We start from the raw sequence: 23,015 nt of genomic DNA on the forward strand, positions 1-23,015 counted from the left end.
TGTGTGGCAGACACAAAGAAATGACACACACTCACTATTGGTATGTATATCTATGACATATTATTTTTTTCTGTTATAAAAGTTAATTGATCAATTTTTTACTTCATTAGAGATGGAATTTTATATGAATATTTGGCCTATGTGTTAATCCAGTTTATAAAATATCTCTGTGCCAAATTTCATTCAAATCCGTTCAGTCGTTTTTGTGTGATTAAGTAACAAACATTTAAACAAACAAACTTTCACATTTATAATATTGGTAGGATATCTGAGGTACATTAATTAAAATCTATTAGCATCATTATATGATAATATAGAGGAATTGAGTCACAGTAATTATAGACAAGATTTAATAATTTTATTGTTAGGCCAATTTTATTTTTAAAACAGGAGATTTTAGTGTTTTTGTTTTATTTGTTATGAATTATGTTTATTAAAATTAAATGCATATTGTTTAACAAATATTATGTTTTAATATTTCATGTTACTTGCTTCACTCAAACAGTGTCATTTTGACTGAATCATGGTGCATTTTTGTAATACATTTATTTGTAATAAGCATGTTTAACTTTTTGAAAAAATAAAAATAAATCAGCAAGTATTTTTGTATTTGCAAAATGTACTAATGTTGTAATCTACAAATATGTTAGTTATATCAGCTGCAAGATCAAAAACATAACAAAAATTTGAATGTGTTTAGTACATACATTTTGGTAGAAACTTCATACTTAATAAAACTACATTCATTCATTGAATTTAATATAATATAATTTAATATTTGTGATTGGAATTAAATTATGATTGAAAATGCTGATTAAGCTCAATGTTTTAGTAGCAGTTTGGTGCTTTATGCTGTAGTAACCGGCATTTTGGCATTATATGTTGTATTGACTTCATTACTGTGTTTTTCGGAGCAATTATCCATATACTCTTGACCTTTTCAAAATGTATTTATTTCTTCTTTTAAAACAAACTGTTTGTGTATATTTGTGGATTGGTGGGTGTACGACTGATTGCAGCCAACCAAGAGACTGTGGTGGAGCTGATAGGATTCCTGCAGCGCGTGTCCCCACTCGTGAAAGCTGCACCTCGGAAACACCTGCAGCCGTCTCAGCCGGCCGACCAAGCAGCGTCAATGGCCTCGGAGTCGCAAGCGACCAGCGGACTGCAGACCCCGAGCGCAGCGACCCGCCTGGAGGTCACCTTCGACTTCCACCGCCTCAACGTGTTGCTGCTGAGAGCCGTTTTCAAGGACGGGATCGTGGTTGGGAGGAAGATCGGGACGGCGACAATGTCCGATGCCAGGATTCATGCTACAGTAGGTATGTAAGAAATCATCAATAACAACAGCTAGCGTCTCATGTTTTCAGTGGGTTTTCTTGGGGTACCCTTGTTTCCTCCACGCAGTGATTCCATCAGTACCCCATTCTCATCTTATCACCCCTCATGTCTAATGACTAGTTTGAACTAGTTTCAGAACATTAATTCAGTCCCAGTAATATTTTTTTCCAGACAACTAAGCTCCATGACTGTGTAGTTCTAGTATTCATTGGTAAGTTTGATTCTTGTATGGTTTTACATCAGAACCTATTTTAAAATATTAGTTATCTTAAAAATGTGTTTGCTGCTAACAGGAGTGTTAACTGTGGCCCTCTTCCCCTCGGACAACCACTTTTGTGTCTAGTGTCTGGTTATGAGGGGTCCTTAGAGGGTGGTAAGGTGTTGGCGTGAGACTGCAGTGACTCTTTCCTCCCTCTCCGTCAGCAGCCTCCTCCACTGTAGTAATAAAGCAGGTCAGGAAACAGTGGTCTGGTGTGGTATTGCTTACGTGCCAATTAGCGGAGACATGATACACACAAATTTCACTTGTAATCTTCCAAGTAGGGATCGATCCATCCCTGCTTGGAAGATTACAAGTCCCGGTTCTTGGTTCCGCTGGTTCTCAGAAAATTAACCGGCGCCGTGGTATTTTGCTGGCGACCTACGCACACATGTCTTTTAACTTCACTGTAAACCCCAGGTGACAAGTGAATGGTTGGTAAATCTTTGAAAATTGCAGGCGACACCGACAAAGGGCAGTTTCGCCTTCCTTCCCTTCACCTTCTTGCACATACTGCTATCCGGCCCACATGGAAAGATATCACTACCAGGAAGTGTCCAAATTTGAACAAGAGTTTTTGTGCCGAGATTCGAGATTCCGACCCTTTTTTTGTCCCGCTTTTCACTAGCAGGCAGGGATGACCATTTAAACTAAAAGAAGACCAATGGAAAAATAACACAGGCTCAATAAACTTATAAAAACTTATCAAAGAATAAACTGCCATAATTTAAAGTTGTCTTTCAGCACTCAAAACAAAAACTTTCTTTGTTCTGTCCACTTGCTGTACCTCTATAAGCTTTCAAGGCCCTAAGAGCCGTACTTTACACTGTCTCTCTCATTCCTCCAGTGCTGACTGGCCGATTTTTTCCATCACTCCCTCCCCCTCTCCAATGGGATGTTTTCCCCCTAATATGCCCTTCTGACACGCCTGGTCCTGCCAGCCTCAGCACTTCCACCCCAGTCGACTACTTATTTCACAGCTACAGATTTCCAAGCCAAACAACCCAATAACAATAATACCGTATTTACTCGCATATAGGTCGTGGAAATTTTACCAGATTTGATGGGAAAAAAATGAAGTGATATGTGAAGAAAAAATATTTAAAAATTTTTGAGGAATTTTTTTAAAAATCGAATCCATCCCGCTATTTACGTCACATAACAACCATAAACAACCAGAAAATACCGTGGGTACTTTAAGAGTAGATAAGATTAGCTAGTAGGCCTAAAAACATCGTGAGAAACGTAACGTTTATAGTCGGCAATGAACATTTTAAATCGCAAAATATACATATTTTATAACATGAAATGTTGCTTTTATTTCTAAACATGTAATAATTTAAGCCTAGGCGTGTAAAAGTCCGAGTAATTATAGGAGGAGACAATCTAAAATGCACGAGGGAAAAACGTAAACTCACGAATGTACTGTAGGGCCGCGACGTCTTGGCGTGTCGTTTTGCGGGAAGCGGGGAAGAGTAAATGAGAGGGGAAGCAGCTGCGCGCGCACATCAGCCGCTATGCGGTTCATAGCAAAAACATCAGGCGCCACACTCTCAGTTTGAAGTGAACAATGGAGCCTGACGCAGGACGTTCAAGATACAATAAAGTAATACATAGTGGGGAGAGGGAAATTATAAGTAGTGTAATCCAGTGTTGTGATGAAGAAGCTGCCAACAAATGTCTGCTAGTACCTCTAACAAATGCAACCGAAAGAGCTGCGCGATACACAGGTATAAGCCAAAGATCAGTTTCGCGCATCCGAAAGCACAACAGAGAGACGCCAAATAAAAAACAAACAACAACATTATAAGTTTTTCAATGCATTGTACACAAACGTGTACTTGATGAAACCAAGATTTTCCATTTTTAAATTACTCGGAACGTTATTCCAGGAATTAATAATAGGGCGCCAGAGGTAATCAAGAAGTAACAACAAAATAACACTATCAAGACTTATTTTTATTGTTTTAACCATAATGAGAAACCTCGAGCCATGGAAGTAATAAACAAACAAACAAATATTAAATAAAGTCTATGGGATGTCGTAGATAAACTGACTCTTGAATAAAATAAAATAAAATAAATAAAGTTCCTGAAATTGTTCACTGAGTAAAAAGTTTTGGGGTTTTGCTCCGGCTTGCTCGAGCATGAAACGCCTAACCTAAAGACTTCTGGACTTGTGTACATATATTTTGTGCTAATGTGAGTAATTTTGCCGATAATCGCCGAAAGTCAGTATTCAACTAATTTGATGATAATCCAAAGTTTATACAATTACAGTTCGCATACGTTGACGGTAAAATTTACGTCAATTTTATTATATAGCGATGATGCAGACCATACCTTAACTCTGGATGATTAATGTCGTTCGTAAAATACGTCGTCACTCACGTGAATTGAATGCGATTCTTCTGCATTCAATTATAGGGCGTCAATTAATATTGTCCAGTATTTTGACGTAATTTCCAGACCAATAACGCCGAAATTAACATCGCCACGAATAAAATATTCCCCGAGGGAATACACTACCACACGCACTAAATGGCGTCATTTTCCACTCTCTTTTTTTCTTCTCTCTTGCCAAAATTAAATTGTTAATTGAAAAGGGCCAATCACGGCCGCGACACATTAGCGTCCTTTTTAATTAAGCCAATGAAATGTCAATATTACTCAAGCATAGGCTCGTTAAAGCTGTTCCAAACACTGCGCGATTATTTATTCTAGCAGTTGTCATGACGAGACAGCACGAGCTGCGCGCGCCGCCATGCGTGAAACAAAACAAAACACTGACGAAAGTATCGGGAAGCGGTATTAACCTCAAACGTAAAACAATAACAAACAGTTTCAGTTAGTCTGATAATACCGTAGTATTACAGTGCCGCTCCCGATATAAATTTATATTTCACTGTCCAAAAAGTTAAATTCAATTTAGATCGTTAAAGTAAATAACTGGAACTGGTTACTTCACAAGTTGGCAACATTGCGATGAAAGTTGAAAAACGTTATTCTCTTGCCAACCGACACTACTCTTCGTAGGCTGGACAGTTGCACTGTTGTTTGTAAACATGATCTGTCTACATGTTGTGGAGTATCAGTTACCTGATTAGGCGAATCAAGGAGGTAGAAGAAGGCTCACCAATCTCCATACATGGTAAGTGACAGCTGATCAGGGAGGCCGACTGCGGTGTAAACCACAGTGCTGGGATTGCGGTTCAGCCAACAATACCCTGTTGTAGGCGATCGACGTCGTGAAGACTGCTGGACCAGTGTGCTGTTCATCGATGATTGCATCACCTGATGTCACCAATGACATCACGAGGGATGCCGTGGTGTCGTTCTGATACGGACCCGCCGGGTCTGCGGCGTGTTCGCTGGGGTCGTACCAACTGGTACGAGCTTCTGAGTCAAATGTCCAACACATGACTCTACATGTGCCTTGGACTACTGCTGCTGCTGCTGCTGCTGCTGCTACTGCTGCTGCATCTACTGCTGCAGACGGTGTCGAAGGGGACAGCAACCAAACTCGTTCAGTTCATCGGCAATCAGAAGACACAAACACACGTTAATCACACGTCCTATAACAGTTCTTATCACTCGCGCGATATGAATATACAGCGTCCTGTGATCGTGCCTCATGCTATCACTAACCCCTCTTCTTCTCTTGCTCCCCTAATCTAACATAAATTAAATGACTCGAGATTCCTCAAACTCATAAACTTAATAATTCATAACAACTTAATAATAAATATAAACATTAATTGAACACATAATAACTCTGTTAAATAAATAATGCATAAATAAACAGTATTTGCAACAATAGTCTTGCATAGTACTTTGCAATAACAACATGTTATTGTTTACCTTTGTTGTTGGTGATGAATAAATAAAATATATTTATGTATATTATCAACATAATATCCTCACCTAGTAAATAATTACATTCAATTTCTTAATTGAGACTTGTCAATAATCTTGGACTTTCAATAACATATTAGCATATTTAATATGCTTTTCATTCATGATATATGAATATTTTCCTTCATTGCATGTTACACAATAGATACACCTATTTACAAGAAGAGACATTATTTGCTACTCAACTATGAAATAATTACAATAACTTCAAGATAAATATTCTTGATTGAGTGCTAGTGTATAGTGTTTGTGTTTTAAAGCTGTTCATTAAAGACAATCTTTAAAATTCTTTATCTTTCATTTCTTCTTTTCTCAATATAAAGTGGAGTGTTTTTACATCCTATTAATAAGAGTGTGGATGAAGTTGATATCCACTTATAGTTTCGGGTGTCCTGTGGAAACCCAATTAAAGTGCATCATTAACTACTAGACGATGAAGAAGTATAGGTAGGGGCAAGGCAGTAGCCTGGATTAAACTGTAAGTACTCATACCAACAAGTGTGTTCATTTAGTAGGATATTTGTCAACTAATCTTTAGGCCATTAATTATATGTAGTATTTAGTTGTGTGCTGCCTTAGTTATACATTGTAATATGTCACATAGTGTTTGTACACATCTTATGCCAAAATTTTATTTAAACCTCACGTGTATATCCATTGCTAATATGGTCGAACTCGACTAATAGGGTGATAATAACTGTGTCTCAACACAGTAACTGTACACACAGTACATAATATTTGGTATATCCCTCTAGGACAATGTACCAAACCAACGCTCAGGCAACACATATGCTCCAAGCACAAATATCAGTTGGAATAAAATCATCAACTGACAAACACCCTAATTCTTCGACTATAAATTACCATATCGAAGCAATGAGGTACCTATACACCTGGATTACCTCTATCAACTTACGAGGATATATATATATTTAAATTTCCTTAGCAACATAAACAATACAATGGGTTTTAGCATAACACAAGTAATAATGGTACATATTTGGTATTCTAATTCACCACAGGTGTTTTGTAAGGCCTGAGTTGACTCAAATTGTAATTCCCTACAATTTTTCCTGTATCAGGGTCCTGTAGAGTGTAGCAGTTACATTTCTCCACAGCTACTATTTTGTAGGGACCTGAGTACAATAAAAATAGTTTCTTCGCTAGATGTGCCCACTTGTTACTAGTTGGTGCTGTACGGCGTAGAACTAAGTCTCCTACAGTGAATTTACTGATCCTAGATGCTGGCTTCCTTTTCTTCCTAAGGTCGGCTTCTCTTGTTAATTTGTCTCGTACCAGTTCTTCGATTTCTTCCTGAGTTGGCCTCTCCATGTCTTGTTCTGGTTTGTCGCATTCTGGTATTATTTTCGGTGGTAACACCTCCGATCTTACAGAGCATAGGTCTTCATGGGGGCTTATGCCAATAGACGAGTGAATTGTGTGATTCAGTATGTTGGATTTGTAAATAGTGCTTACCCTAGATTTATGTTAACTAATTCAAGTGTTGGACGCTTCAAAATTCAAATATGGCGCCATTTCGCTGCCATTAACTCAAGCGATCCTGGTGGCCATCAGGAAAGACTCAGTGGTTCGTCTGGTACCGGCGTCATCGGACGTCCGGCTATCGTTTTTGACTTTCATGTTATCTGGTAACAGTTTCAGTACGAAACATTTGGTCCTCCGGGCCGGATCAATCCGCTAACCGCGATTACTGAGCTATCGGGCTCAGTTCTAGTTACGTGGAGAGATTCGGAGTGTTTGTTTGCGTCGTTCATTGTACCGAGTCTCCTTTGTCCGTCGTTGCCCCGCCATAAAAACGTGAACGGGTTATCATCTTAATGTGCTATTAGCTTCCCGTGGAAGGGAAGATAACAACTGAGTGCGTAAGGGAAGATAAGAACTGAGTGCGTAAGGGAAGATAAAAATTGCCTTTATCACACTGACGGTGTTGGTGCTGACGAAGCCTTTTGTGTCGTGCCGCACTATTATTTCTTATCTTTCCACGGTAACCAGATACTGATAATGACCGGTCTGCTATAGGATTGCGTGTTTTCTAAGACTGGCGGTGAAATATGACTTTGAATTATTAAGTAGACCGTTAACATAGATTTTGCCAAGTCTTTGTTCGGCATTACTACACATATCGATACAAAATCGATTCGCAGACATTGAAAATCGATTATTTAAACACTACTCGGTTTAAAATCGATTTTAGTTATAAAATCGATTTTATAAACACCGCTCGGTTCAGAATCAATTTTTTGCTGAAAAATCGTTTACATTTAAATTTTTAGTTGGTGCTCCCATTTTTGACTGAGTGTACTTAAGTAGAATAAACACAACCATGACTGACAGTGTTTCAGCTCTGGAGCGACGTCTGGAGCGTGCCGAAAACCGATTACAGCGTGCCGCGGATCTGGCCAAAAGGGTTACTACAGACACTTCCAAGCAGTCATTATTCTTTGCAACCTGTCGGGACTTATCTCAGCTTCGTAATGGGTTTGAAGATGACCATTTGGCTTATGAATTGGCATGCAAGGAGCAAGTTGATTTTGATGACACAAGGCATACAAGTAGGCTAAATCACTTCGACGATCTTTATTATGAAGTTAATGCAATCTGGGACACATTAGTGCAGGATTCTAAGAACCGGAACAAAGAAACACGTAATCAATGTGCAGCTGGGTCGTCACCTCGTCTGCCAGCTATTGATTTACCCCACTTTCAGGGTAATCCAACAGAATGGCTCAGCTTCTCAAACCTGTTTGAGGCTCTAGTTGTAGACAACAGAAGTCTCACCAATGTAGAGAGACTATCTTACCTAAAGTCATCTTTGTCTGGTGACGCGTTGGCAGTAATTCAGGCATTACCCTTGACTGATTCGAACTATAGTATTGCTTGGGAACTACTGTCTAAGAGGTACAGTAACAAGCGCTTGATTGTTTCATTGCACATTGAAGCAATTATGCAAATACCATCTGTGTCATTAGAGGCCCCAGCATCAGTGAATAAGATGATGTCTCTTCTGGCAGAGCACATTGCGGCATTACGAGTGCTGGATGTCAATGTTGAAAAATGGGACCCGCTGTTGCATATCATTGAAGCTAAGCTGGATAAGGTTTTGCGTAACCAGTGGGAGCTGTTTATTAATGACAAGGGAGCAGAGTTACCCAAGCTTACCGAGTTTTTGTTATTTTTAGAGGGTTATCGCCGTGCAGCTGAGTCACAGCTAGTGACGTCTGGGAAAACCTTTAAGAGCAAGTCGTCTATTTATTCTAAGCCAGCTTCTAGATATGTGCAACATCAGTCATTCGCAGGAAACACTGTTTCCAAGTCAGTGAAGTGTGTCATATGCAGTGGACCTCACGAAATCTACCAGTGCCCCAAGTTCCTTGAGTCATCCCCAAAGGAAAGGTATCAGATGGTGAGGTCAGGAAACCTCTGTTTGAACTGCTTGCGAACGTCTCATCATGCAAGTGCATGCCTTTCGTCTTCTCATTGTCGGTCTTGTGACTCTCGACATCACACACTACTTCATTTTAGTGACATGCGACCACAGTCACCAGACCATGATGGTGTGAATGCGTTGTGTGCTTCATCTCCTGGACAATATTTGGCTGCATCCGAACTGCATAATCAAGATAGTCCATCTACGATTTTGCTGTCCACTGCACTCATAGAAATTCCAGTCAGCTCTGGCAGGACTCACACAGTTCGAGCACTCTTGGACTCTGCCAGCCAATCCAGCTTCATGACAGAAGGTTGTGTGAAGAGGCTAGGCTTAATACGTCGAAAGGCAGCTCTGCCAGTCTACGGTGTTTCCCAGGTACCAGTGCATGTCGCTAGGGGAGTAGTTGACTGTTTAGTGAAACCAGTTGGTCAGGAGGGTCCGCGATTGTCACTCACTGCCTTCATTTTTCCTAAGATCACTGGCTCACTGCCTACAACACAACTGAACCCTCATTCATGGGATCATCTTTCCCATTTGCAACTAGCTGACCCTCACTATGCACAGCCTGGGCCTATTGACGTGCTAATTGGGGCAGATCTGTTTCCCTATGTGCTGAGCGGACGCACACTAAGTCTCAGTACCCAGGTCCCTGTAGCGATTGACACGGTCTTTGGATGGGTAGTGATGGGGAGAGTACCAACATCTGCAGTATCGCTCAGTTGTGTATCACTTCATTCTATTACACCAACACTTGACGACACAGTTCGGCAGTTTTGGGAGGTGGAAGAGGTTATTGTACCCCCAAAGCCTTCCTCTGAGGACATTCGATGTGAACAGATCTTTCTCGAGACTTGCAGAAGAGATGAGAATGGTAGATATAGTGTGGCCTTACCTTTCAAGGAGCCTTCACCTCATTTTGAGGAATCACGTGTTCAAGCACTAAAACGTTTTCACTACCTTGAACGCAAGATGAACAAAAACCCTCATTTTAAGGCATCCTATATAGAATTTATGTCAGATTACGTTGACCAGGGTCATATGTCAATGGTTCAGGAACCCCAGTTGACTACACCGTCGTTTTATATTCCGCATCACGGAGTTTTGAAACCAGACAGTAGTACAACAAAGTTACGTGTGGTCTTTGATGCATCGGCCAAGGACAGCAAAGGAACTTCTCTGAATGATCAATTACTTACGGGACCCAAACTGCAGAGAGACATAGCTGACGTTCTTCTCTCATTTCGAGATCATGCAGTTGCATTTACTGCTGACATACGACAGATGTACCGTCAGATTCTAGTTCAAGAGGAATTCCGCGACTGTCAACGAATTCTGTGGCGACCATCTGATGATGATCCAGTTTGTGAGTACAGGCTCAACACTGTTACCTATGGTGTGTCATCTGCACCCTACCTTGCTATCCGCACACTCCATCAACTGGCTGCAGATGAGAAAGATAGATTCCCTCGGGCATCATCAGTCCTCCTAAAAGACACGTATGTTGATGATGTTGTAACTGGAGCACCCAATGCACGTGATGCTATCTCATTGCAAAGAGAGTTAATTGACCTCCTCAAGGCTGGTGGTTTTCAGTTGCGAAAATTTGCCAGTAATGATTTATCTCTGCTCTCTTGGCTTTCCGAAGACTTGGTGCAGGGCAGCAAGGCTCTCCCCTTGGACAACACTTGTGGACTTCCCACCGTCAAAATATTGGGTCTGCAGTGGCAATCTGAAGTGGATGCATTCGCTTACAATGTTCAACCTACTTCCTCGACAGCTACGAAGCGGAGCATACTGTCCGACTTGGCGCGAATATTTGACCCTCTAGGTTGGCTGTCACCTGTGGTCCTGCTTGCAAAATGCCTCATTCAGCACTTGTGGATTCGATGCATAGATTGGGATGACCCTCCTCCTGCCGACATCCTTGCAACGTGGCAGCGGTTCCAGCGAGAGCTTCCTAGTCTGGCTAGCATCACTATTTCAAGATTTGTCCCAGTGACCCAAAGAGAACTCTTACTAGAGATCCATGGATTCTCTGATAGTTCGGAGCAAGGTTATGCGGCAGTTGTTTATCTCAGAGCCACTTCACCTGATGGCTCAGTATCTGTATACCTTCTGGTTGGAAGGTCAAAGGTAGCCCCAATTAAAAGAGTGTCATTGCCTCGCCTGGAACTCTGTGGTGCTTTGCTGCTTGCTCGCACAATGCATAGAATCTTGTAAAATTATGGACCTCATGTGAACCTAGACCAAATATTTGCCTGGACAGACTCTACAGTTGTCCTCCACTGGATCCGTGGATCACCTCATAAATGGAAAACTTTTGTTGCAAATCGTGTCGGCCAAATCCATGACCTTGTCCCAGCAAAGCACTGGAATCATGTGTTGTCAGACAGCAACCCGGCTGATTGTGCCTCTAGGGGCTTGTTTCCAAGTGAGATAGCTGACCACTCGCTGTGGTGGACCGGTCCATCATGGCTGTATAAGCCACCAGAGGAATGGCCACAACTCACCGGCTTGATGGACAGCATGGACGAAACAGTGATGGAACAACGGATCTTTACCTTGCATAGTGTCAACCCTCTGGCAGACACTACGCTGCTGGAAAGGTTCTCATCTTTAAGCAAGGTCAAACGCATTACGGCCTATTGTCTCCGCTTTGTGCAACGTTTGCGCTTCAAGAAACTTCCCCCCCGTAGTCCACCAGATGCTAATGAGCTTAAAGATGCCATGATGGTATGGGTTCGTTTAGCCCAGGCTTCAGCATTCGCATCTGATATCAAAGCTCTGCAAGCTAACCAACCATATCGGGGTCCACTCTTCAAGCTGTCTCCCTTCTTGGATCCTGCTGGCATTCTCAGGGTGGGCGGACGTTTGGAACTATCAGACTTGGCTTACAACCAACGACATCCAATTCTACTGCCCAAACACCACAGATTGACAGACCTTGTAATTGACCACCTTCACATCCATCTGATGCACTGTGGTCCCACCATACTACAGTCTGCTGTGCAACGTGACTTCTGGATTGTAGGTGCTCGGGGCCTCATTCGTCAACGGCTGAAGAAGTGTACTTTATGCTTTCGAGTTTGCCCTGTGCCTCGAAACCCACCCATGGGTAATCTGCCAGTCGATCGTGTCACACAAGCCAAGCCATTTCTCAAGACAGGAGTCGACTATGCTGGACCCTTTAAAATCACCATGTCCCGACTGCGGAAGGCCCGCATCCAGGATGCCTACTTGTGCCTGTTTGTATGCTTTGCCACCAAGGCAATCCACTTGGAGCTGGCCTCTGATCTGACGACAGATGCTTTCATAGCTGCCTTTCGCCGTTTCTTGTCTCGTCGGGGGCGATGCTCTGACCTTCACAGCGATTGCGGGACTAACTTTGTCGGTGCCAGTCGCTTGTTGACTGGACTAAGAGCCTTCATGTCAAGCAAGGATACACATGACTCCTTTGCTCAGTCGCTGGTTGAACACCAAGTTACCTGGCATTTCAATCCCCCATCAGCACCACATTTTGGAGGCCTGTGGGAGGCAGGTGTAAAGTCTGTGAAGTCTCTCCTCATAAAGAGTGTAGGTGCTCAGGTACTCACTTATGAGGAATTATACACTCTCATGACACAAGTGGAGGCCATTCTCAACTCACGGCCTCTGTGTGCTCTCTCAAATAATCCAAACGACATGGCTGCTCTGACACCCAGTCATTTTCTAGTCTTGGGGCCTCCTGCACTAGTGCCCGAACCAGATTTTTCCCAACTCAAGCTAAATCGTTTGTCTCGATGGCAACTCATCCAGCAAGCGCATCAGTCATTCTGGAAGCGCTGGCACCAGGATTATCTACAACAGCTGCAGCAACGACCCAAGAGCCTAACTGACCAAGACATCCTCAGTGTTGGCACCTTGGTTCTCATCAAAGATCCGAATCTACCACCACTGTGCTGGAAGTTAGGCCGTATTGTGAAGACTTTTCCTGGCTCAGATGGTGTCGTGAGAGTGGCTGAGGTGAAGACCCAACAAGGCACCTTTCTGCGGCCTGTGGTGAAGCTGTGCCCGTTGCCCGCCCAATAAATGTTTAAAATATGCATTTTGGTGGGCGGTATGTTGGATTTGTAAATAGTGCTTACCCTAGATTTATGTTAACTAATTCAAGTGTTGGACGCTTCAAAATTCAAATATGGCGCCATTTCGCTGCCATTAACTCAAGCGATCCTGGTGGCCATCAGGAAAGACTCAGTGGTTCGTCTGGTACCGGCGTCATCGGACGTCCGGCTATCGTTTTTGACTTTCATGTTATCTGGTAACAGTTTCAGTACCAAACACAGTACACACTCAATAAATTTAATTTGATCTCGCCATGACTGTTGCTTGTCGTGGCAATATATACGTAGCATATTGCCAATTGATCTCATCTGACGTTCCACGGGGTTTGACTGAGGGTGTCTAATGGAAGATGTTGTCGGTACAATGTTCAACTTCCTAATCCCTTCTCGCCAGGTATCACTGGAGAATTGTGTACCCCTGTCAGATAGTACCACAGTAGGTTTTCCTACAGTTTCCACAAAATCCTTCATCTTTGCGAGTACAGTTTTAGCATTAGCATTTACAATAGGGTACAATTTGGTGTATTTACTGTAGATGTCTAGGATTACAAACACATATTGTACTCCTGCCTTGGATTTAGGTAAAGGACCAAACAAATCGACAGATAGCTGTGCTAGCGGTCTGCTAGGTAGTATGGCTTGTAGCTCGCCATGTAGTTTCTCGGGTGCATGCTTTGCTTGTTGACATAGCAAGCACGAAGCAGTCACCTTGGCTATGCTTCTTGACATGTTGTTTCAATACAGCTGCCGACGGATAGCTCCATATACTTTACTGGATCCTGCATGTCCCAGACTTAGGTGTAGTTGCCAAGTAATTTTATTCTGCAGTGACACTGGCACTATAGGCTTCCAGTGGTCTTCGAAAGTGTCTGCTTTCTCCCTATGATGGAACAGAGTACCATCAGATGATGTACAGAAGTATCTGTGTATCTTGTGCGTAGGATCACTGGATGCTAACTTCTTCTTAAGTTCTTCACAGATTGGATCTGTCCCTTGCAGTGTTTTTATGTCTTGCAGCATTTTCTTCAGTTGTTTGTTGTTTTTCCAGAGGGACTCCACACTCACAGCTGTTACCAGAAATTCCTTGTTTCTGTTGGATGTTGACACATCTGCCGCTCCATCTGGTGCAATTCTGCTAAGGTAGTCTGCTACAACATTATTAGAGCCTTTAATATGACTGATCTCAATGTCATATTCCTGCATCAGCAGGTACCATCTTGTTAATCTTTGGCCAAACATTTTTCCAGCCTTGAGGCATGTTAACGCCTGATGGTCTGTTTGGAGTTTGATTTTCTCTCCTAGTAGTAAGTCTCTAAACTTTTGTAGGGACCAAACAATTACAAGTGCCTCCTTTTCTGTTACTGTGTAATTTTGTTCAGCAGAATTTAAGGTTCGACTGGCCATGGATACTGTCTTCTCAATGCCGTCGTTGTCTAGTTGTGCCAATTTGCAGCCTAATGCTCGGTTGGATGCATCGGTGTATAACAAGAATTCACGTCCTTGAACTGGATGTGATATGACATGTTCTTCTAGAAATATTTGCTTCAGCTTTTCAAAGGCCAGTTGTTGTTCTTCGCCCCACTTCCATGTACAATCCTTCTTGAATAATGCAAACAAAGGTATGGCTACTCCTGCTACCTGATTACTATAGTTCCTGTAGAAACCTACAACACCTAGGAAGGTTCGTAGTTGCTTTACATTGGTAGGTGCTGAAAACTCTTGAATAACTTTCAGTTTGTCAGGTGCAGTCTTGATTCCAGTTGGTGTTAGGATATGCCCTAAGAACGGAAGTTTCTCTCTGCAAAACAAAGATTTTCTTATTTTCACTGTCATTCCAGATTCCTGTAATTTGGATAGTACAATGTTAATATGTTCTAAATGCTCTTCGAAAGTTGTTGATGTGATGAGAATGTCATCTACATATGCTTTGGCAAATGACTGGCATTCTGGTCCCAATGTGGCTGACAAGCATCTTGAAAATTCTGCCACCGCATTGCATAAACCAAATGGTAGCACCTGAAAAGTGTACTGTTGATTGCGAAAGAGAAAGGCAGTGTATTGGCATGAGTCAGGCTGTAGAGGTATTTGCCAATATCCAGCAGATAAGTCTAGAGTAGTCAAATATTTTACTCCTTGGTAAAGCCTTAGGATCTCGTTGGTCTGGGTAGGACTCTCCCTGTCCTTCACTGTGATTCGATTCAGTTCACGTGCATCCAGACATAGGCGTACCGATCCATCCTTCCTCACGCATACCACAGGATTGGCATACGGACTGGCTTCACGCTTGATGACATTCCAATCCAGCATCAGTTGTAGATATTCCGTGGCTTCGTTCAGATACTTTGCTGGAATAGGATAAGTTTTCCTATGGAAGGGCTCCTCTTGACGTACTACTATCTTGGCTTGGTAGAATTTGTTGTACCCTGGCTTGTCGCTGAAAACATTGCGGTGTTGGCACAACAAGTTGTATAGCATCTGTATCTGCCTTGGCTGTACTGTCGAAATACCTTGAACTGCTTTAGTGAGTTCTTCGACAGATGCGATTAGGTCTTCCTTGATGTCGACATTGAAAACATGCTGGTAAAATGATTCTCTGGGTACTCGACTAGCGTAATTACACTGCAACTTCCATTGTCCTATCGTTACAGTCGTAGGTAACTTGTTTTCATTAGACGAGACTGTTAGGTTATCAAAGTCCAGTGTCACACCATAGCGTGTAAGGAAATCAGTTCCTAGGATGAGTGTTTTGGCTAGTCCTCTCACTATTAGTGCAGTGATGTGTTTAACCTCACCTACGCCCTTGATTTGCAGTAGAATCTGTCTGTTGACAACAGGACTGGAACGAGATGTGGCACCTATTATCTTAATAGCAGGAACTGGCATAATGTAAGTTTTCTGCCCTAATTGTTCTAGGTGTTTAACAAACTCTTCATTCACGCAGGAGATTTCTGCTCCACTATCAAGGAGAACATTAACTGTTTGATCATTAATGTTTAGTTTTACCTCAGGACACACGGTAGAAAACTGTGTTATGGTGTCCTCACTGTACTCTTGGCTAAGGAATTCCCGTTCGCTTTCTTTCAGTAAGACTGTGGCTAACATAGATCGATATGGCAAACAATTATAACTTGGCATAACAATATTACCCCCTTTGCTCTGTATAGGGTCTGGTGATCGGGGTGTTACGTCACCAACCCTCTCTAGTTTGACGAGTTCGGATTGTTTTCAGTTACAGCTTGAGTGTAGCTGCAACTCGCAGTCTGCTGAGGCTGCGTTACTATGCAGTTGGGCGGGATCGGCTGCTGCCGAGCAAAGTATCCACGCTGCATGGGGTACGATGTGGTTGGAGGATGGTTGATTGTAGAGAAACTCGCTGGTGATTGAGTCACAGGAGCGGTGTCTGCTACAGGGGGATGCAACATATGCTGTTGCATATTGTTGGGCGGCTGACGGTTAGAGTAACTCCTGTACTCCCACCTGGGTGGCCTTCCATTTTGATCTTCAGGACGGTACTGCTTTCCCCACCACTGGTTTTGGTTGTGGGTGTAGGGTTTCTTCGGCTGGCGGTTTCCTTGATGTTGAGGTTGGAATTCCCTCCTGGTCTTCCACTTTCCTGTCCGGTACTGTTTCGCAGGCTGCCATGACGTGCAGTGAACGTTGGCCTTGCCGCCGTCGTTACCACGCTGCCAGGGTGTGTAGAGTGGTGCTGCCTTCGGATGCGCAGGCTTGCTGTCCTTTTCTACCTCACTATTGTTGTTCCTGGACAGCCGCTCCAGCCGGTCGAAAGCGAGGACCTGTTCGCGGAATTCGGTGATATTGTGGAAGCTACGCCCTGTCAAATGTACTTGGTACTTGATGGGTAACTGGGAGGTCACCATCGCCATGAACTCGATATCACCCATCTCTGGCTCGAGGCAGCGCGTCCTCTCGAACATTTGAGACAAGTGTGTCTCCAGAGTTCGGTTCTTCTTATTATCATACCGTTCGGTATGCAGACGTGCCCTCAATGTTCCCTGTATTTTCACATTCCAAAACTGCTGTTTGAAATGGTTTTTGAAGTCTTGGTAGGAAGTGATGGTACTTTGTAATACCTCCCACCAGTAATACGCATGGTCTCTCAGTGCAGTTGCCATGCATTTCAGGCGTTCAGTATCACTTAACCTGAACATGTCAGCGTATTCCTCGAAACGTCGAAGGAATCTCATTGGATTCTCTCCTTCATGGGCAGAGAATCTAGGCATCGCCTCTGACCATTGGCGTGCCGGGTGGTGCATCACTGCAACTGGGTCCAATGTGGTGTGGGTGTTAGCTGGGTTGGAGCGTGTGATTGGGATCTCAGGTTGCTCAACCTGTGGTGAATCACAGCTACTGAGGATTTCATTGGCATTGGTGTTCAGGGCTGGGGCCAATGCTACATGGTGACTGGAGGTGTGAGTAAGATTGTCTACCCTCAACTGCAAAACCTTCTCTTGTAGCTTGCCTACCTGCTGCTCTATGTCCAGTGAAAACTCGGTCTGCCTTTTCACTAAGGTGTCCACCTGCTCCCTCATGTCTGTGGTGTGATTGATTACTACAGTTTCAATCATGGTCTGGCATGTAGATTGTATGTGTTCCAGACCACAGCTGTTCTGAGCAGCTTGCTCAGCTAATTGATTCAACCTGTCATTCAGCTGGCTGGTCTGGGTAGTTAACTCTGCTGCTAACCTAGTTGTTGTACTACTACATTGTTGTTGTATTAGCTGCAACTGTGTCTCAGTGTAGTTCTCGTGTTCTGCCAACCATACAGAAATAGCAGCAACACTACTTTTGACTTTACCCATTTCCCTTTGAAGTGTGCTATTAATAGACTCCTTAGTGTCCCTGAGACCTTCCTCCAACCTAGCATTCTGTTCTTCTAGCCTAGTACTCTGTTCTTGTAGCCTAGTACTCTGTTCTTGTTGTTGTTTGTCCAACTGCTGCCTAATACTTTCCTCCAGCTTAGCATTCTGTTCTTGAAAACTAGCTTGCTGTTGTTGGTGGTTAGTTTTCACCTCTTGCCACATGCTCTGCAGCATAATGAGCAAGCTAGCACTAGTTTCAGTACTTATTGCAGCTGGCAATACCGGAAAAAGTGTGTGTGGTGTGGTGGTAGCTTGGGGTTGTGTCACATCTACTCTAGCCGCTCCAGCATGTGTTACTGGGGTAACAAAATCAGTGTTATGTACTTGGCTAGGTGATGTGGAAACAGATACATCTACAGAGGGTGTAGACTCCACACTACTGTCCCTGGAGCTGTCCTGACTGACGCGTCTACTCCTTCCCCTAGTTTCCATATTTACTGTGATAATTTACAACACAATAACACAATACACTATCGGCCCCACATTTCATGCGCCAGAAAAATGGTTTGTATTTTCTTACTCCCTTCTGTACACAAACGTGTACTTGATGAAACCAAGATTTTCCATTTTTAAATTACTCGGAACGTTATTCCAGGAATTAATAATAGGGCGCCAGAGGTAATCAAGAAGTAACAACAAAATAACACTATCAATACTTATTTTTATTGTTTTAACCATAATGAGAAACCTCGAGCCATGGAAGTAATAAACAAACAAACAAATATTAAATAAAGTCTATGGGATGTCGTAGATAAACTGACTCTTGAATAAAATAAAATAAAATAAATAAAGTTCCTGAAATTGTTCACTGAGTAAAAAGTTTTGGGGTTTTGCTCCGGCTTGCTCGAGCATGAAACGCCTAACCTAAAGACTTCTGGACTTGTGTACATATATTTTGTGCTAATGTGAGTAATTTTGCCGATAATCGCCGAAAGTCAGTATTCAACTAATTTGATGATAATCCAAAGTTTATACAATTACAGTTCGCATACGTTGACGGTAAAATTTACGTCAATTTTATTATATAGCGATGATGCAGACCATACCTTAACTCTGGATGATTAATGTCGTTCGTAAAATACGTCGTCACTCACGTGAATTGAATGCGATTCTTCTGCATTCAATTATAGGGCGTCAATTAATATTGCCCAGTATTTTGACGTAATTTCCAGACCAATAACGCCGAAATTAACATCGCCACGAATAAAATATTCCCCGAGGGAATACACTACCACACGCACTAAATGGCGTCATTTTCCACTCTCTTTTTTTCTTCTCTCTTGCCAAAATTAAATTGTTAATTGAAAAGGGCCAATCACGGCCGCGACACGTTAGCGTCCTTTTTAATTAAGCCAATGAAATGTCAATATTACTCAAGCATAGGCTCGTTAAAGCTGTTCCAAACACCGCGCGATTATTTATTCTAGCAGTTGTCATGACGAGACAGCACGAGCTGCGCGCGCCGCCATGCGTGAAACAAAACAAAACACTGACGAAAGTATCGGGAAGCGGTATTAACCTCAAACTTAAAACAATAATAAACAGTTTCAGTTAGTCTGATAATACCGTAGTATTACAGCATTCCCCGTAATTTCACCCGCGGTTTGTTTGTTTTGCATTTGGCAATTTTCCAAACTTTCTGCACCGCTTGCTAGAATATTTTTTATCTACAAGTGTAGCCGATATTGCTACACATTATATTGCATTATATTACATGATATTATGTTACATTATATACATTATATATTGCATTATATATTTTATGATATATATGATTTTATGCTATATATTAATGTATATTATATTAATACATTATTTATTTACAAATTATATGTTTATATTTACACATATATATATATATATATATATATATATATATATATATATATATATATATATATATATATATATATATATATCACTCCTTTATTTGACCGTTAAACAGCCTCTCATGTTTAATTATTCATTTCAAGCCAAAAAAAAACTGGGAAACGTTTGTTGTCAGTTGATGACTTTGATAGAAGAGTGATCAGAGACACTAGCCACGAATTTTATGCAGTAAAAAAAGACAAGGAAACTATTGCCAGTTTTGAAAGAAAAAATCGGATGGAGTTAGGGAAAGACATCGCTGCGTAAAATACTTAAAGAAATGGGTTTTGTGTGGAGAAGAAGCCAAAATAAGCGAATGCTTCTTCTCGAAAGATCTGACGTTGTTGCTTGGCGATAACGGTAGCTGACTCAGATGAAACAGTGCAGGGAGGCTGGGAAGAATATAGTATTTGACATGGATGAATCCTGGGTTGACACTAATTTAACCTTTCAGAAATGTTGGCAAAAGAAAGGTGACGTTGAAGGTGTAGGTAATGGCAACAGGAAATGCAGCGCACAGGCTGATAGTTTTAAGCGTTGGTTCTAGGCAGGGCTTCCTTCCTGGAGCCTCTCTTGTTTATAAAGCAAGCACAACAACAGGAGACTATAAAATACGCAAGGATGGTTTGTTATAAATATGGTTTTCGGACCCCTCGAAATTACTAAAATGGTTCTTTCAGAGTGCTGTTATGGAAAAAATACCAACCCGTGTGCATAAAAGTGGTAAGGTTCTTGAAGTGCGTGAAAGTGTTATGTCAATCGTCTTCATATTTCAGCCAAACCAAATGGAAAAGTAAGCATCAGCGAGGGAGTTACATGCAAGTCTTAATTAATTGTGTTTCCTACAGCAACCCACAATTACAAATTTAGTTCTTAACTTTAAAGAATTGTATAGCTATGTTTAACTATGTTTAACTAAGCTGCCTAGTCGAGCAAATGGTGCACTACCTTTAAATAATAAATTACCGTAAAGCATTTAAGATCTGCGCTGTGTTGCACCGTACGTGAAATGGTTCTCGACCAATGTTTTCGGAACGGCATGGAGACTTCCAGGCCGTTGTTATCTGCGGAGCAGACAAGGAGGGACGTGTCGATTACAAGGTCGCTGAGCTCTAGGGAGTCGACCTGCCAAGACGTCGCGGCCCTAGTATATGAACGTGGCTGATTGTTAATTTCTGATACTGTATTTATGTCACAACTTAGCCGAAATACTGGTACGAGACAAACTTCACAAGATAAAATGAGCGGAGTCTTGGTAACTGTTTTATACGTCTTTTATAATTTCGGAAGTATTGTTACAGTTGACTCATATTTTTTAAACTAACAATTTATTTCTGGGGATTGTAATTAATTAATTATTGGTATCAAGACATCAAGATGGACGTAAACTTGAACATGTCACGGCAGCGAGAAAACTGGTGCGTATACCAATAAACTGGTATTAGAACTGGATAAAACTGGTACACGGGAGGTGGAGCTTATTTTTTTTTTCCGCTAAGCTCGCATCTATTGGCTGGCTGCTGATATAAGGTCACGAGTCTGGGCGGAGCGTTGAGTGAGTTATACTGCGCATGCGCAGCTCAGTGAACAAAGAGAGCCAGCAGGCGCGCCGTAACAGCAGCTGATTGAGTACAATGATCTTTCTCCGCGCACGGCGCACGGCGCGGTAATGAATTACCGGTGCGACCTATATGGGGGGAATCTTAAATACCAAATTCAAGACCTCAAATTATGGGTGCGACCTATCTGCGATGGCGACCTATGTGCGAGTAAATACAGTAATTACATTATGATGAAGAGTTAGGTTTTGCAAGACAAAGGGTCCTTTCATTATTTCATGGATACAACTATCTATATTCACTTTCATTAAATAAGTATTAATAATAGCTTTCCTGAGAATATTTTTTTGTAAGTGGAATTATTTTTTATATAATTTTTAATGTAATATTTAATATAAATTAACATGTGATGTGGTTTGTTTGTAATGTATTTCCTTTAACTAAAGAAATGTATTTTTTACTAAAAAATTCCTCAAATTTCATCCAAGATTTGATTTCTGTTACCCAAAAATTTTAAAACTTGCTACTCAAGAAATTTTTGGGGCTCATATATTTCATAGTTAATTATTATTAAATAATCTTATTTTATATAATTACATATTAAATAATTAAAATTTTCAGTCACCATTAGTAAATTCATATTTTAATAAGCACCTAATGGGTCATCATCAAACAAATGAAAACAAGCTAAAAATATTAGTCAAAAAAATGATATATTTTCCGTTTATAAACTAAAATACATGTGCATTGGCATTGCATGCTTTTCTTAGAATGAGTTATTTTGGGTAATTGAGTAAATTTATAAAAATATTTTAACCAAAATGTGTTTTCTCATGTATCGGTTTGGAATCTGAATCTGGAACAGTTGCATATCAGCAAAATTTTCTGAATGGGTAAAGCTCTAGTCTTGAGAATCAAATTATCACGTTTGAGGTCTTCACCTTTAATGCACAATGTTTTAAAAGCGTAAGTTCATCCAATTTCAAGTTATCCATGACAGTTTCTTAATTTTTCCGGTTCCTTAGTTAACCGTCTTTTTAGGCGATAATTTGAAGATCCATGGGGCTGTCTTGAGTTAATTCAAGAATAATTTCAGTATCATGGTGAGAAGCAAACCCCAGAAAATCTGGCTGATCAATGATTAATAAATAAATGATGACTAACGTCTAATGCAAATAGAACAAACATGTGATTGATACATGGATAACGTAAAGTTACAAGGAGCACGTGTGCTCCACGAACTCATGGTTGCTTTTATGTCCTAAGACTTTGAAACATTAAAGAGAAAAGGTTCTTTTTTACCTGTTCTGAAGAAACATAACGTAAACATAATATGTAGTCAAGTACTTCACGTAAACATAATATTTTGTGTAGTAGCAGAAACTTGCAAAAATACTCAAAACTAAAACCAAAAATTTATAATATTTTTTTAGTCAGTAAGGCATTTTAAAGGAACCAAAACTGGAATAAAATATTCGGAGAATCACAAAGTCTTAGTAATGCTCTCAGGAAAAAGTCACGGAAGTTGTAATTAGTCAAGGGAATTCAGTGAATTTATTTGAAATTCTGGACAATCATGATAATTTTTCAGTGATATTAATTTGAGGGGAAAAAGTCATTCTCCCATCTACTATCACCCAT

The 23,015-nt window shown here is 41.3% G+C and overlaps 1 protein-coding gene across 1 annotated transcript in view; it reads left to right on the forward strand.

The window, feature by feature from the left end:
* LOC134536562 (intermembrane lipid transfer protein Vps13D) overlaps nucleotides 1–23,015 on the forward strand; it is a 416,290-nt gene that overhangs the window by 57,614 nt on the left and 335,661 nt on the right. The window contains exon 17 of the mRNA XM_063376313.1: nucleotides 1,020–1,322. Within this exon, the coding sequence (XP_063232383.1) occupies nucleotides 1,020–1,322 (303 nt within the window). The remainder of the gene's footprint in view (nucleotides 1–1,019; nucleotides 1,323–23,015) is intronic.

Source organism: Bacillus rossius, chromosome 11, assembly GCF_032445375.1.
Source record: "Bacillus rossius redtenbacheri isolate Brsri chromosome 11, Brsri_v3, whole genome shotgun sequence".
Classification (NCBI taxonomy): Eukaryota; Metazoa; Arthropoda; class Insecta; order Phasmatodea; family Bacillidae; genus Bacillus; species Bacillus rossius.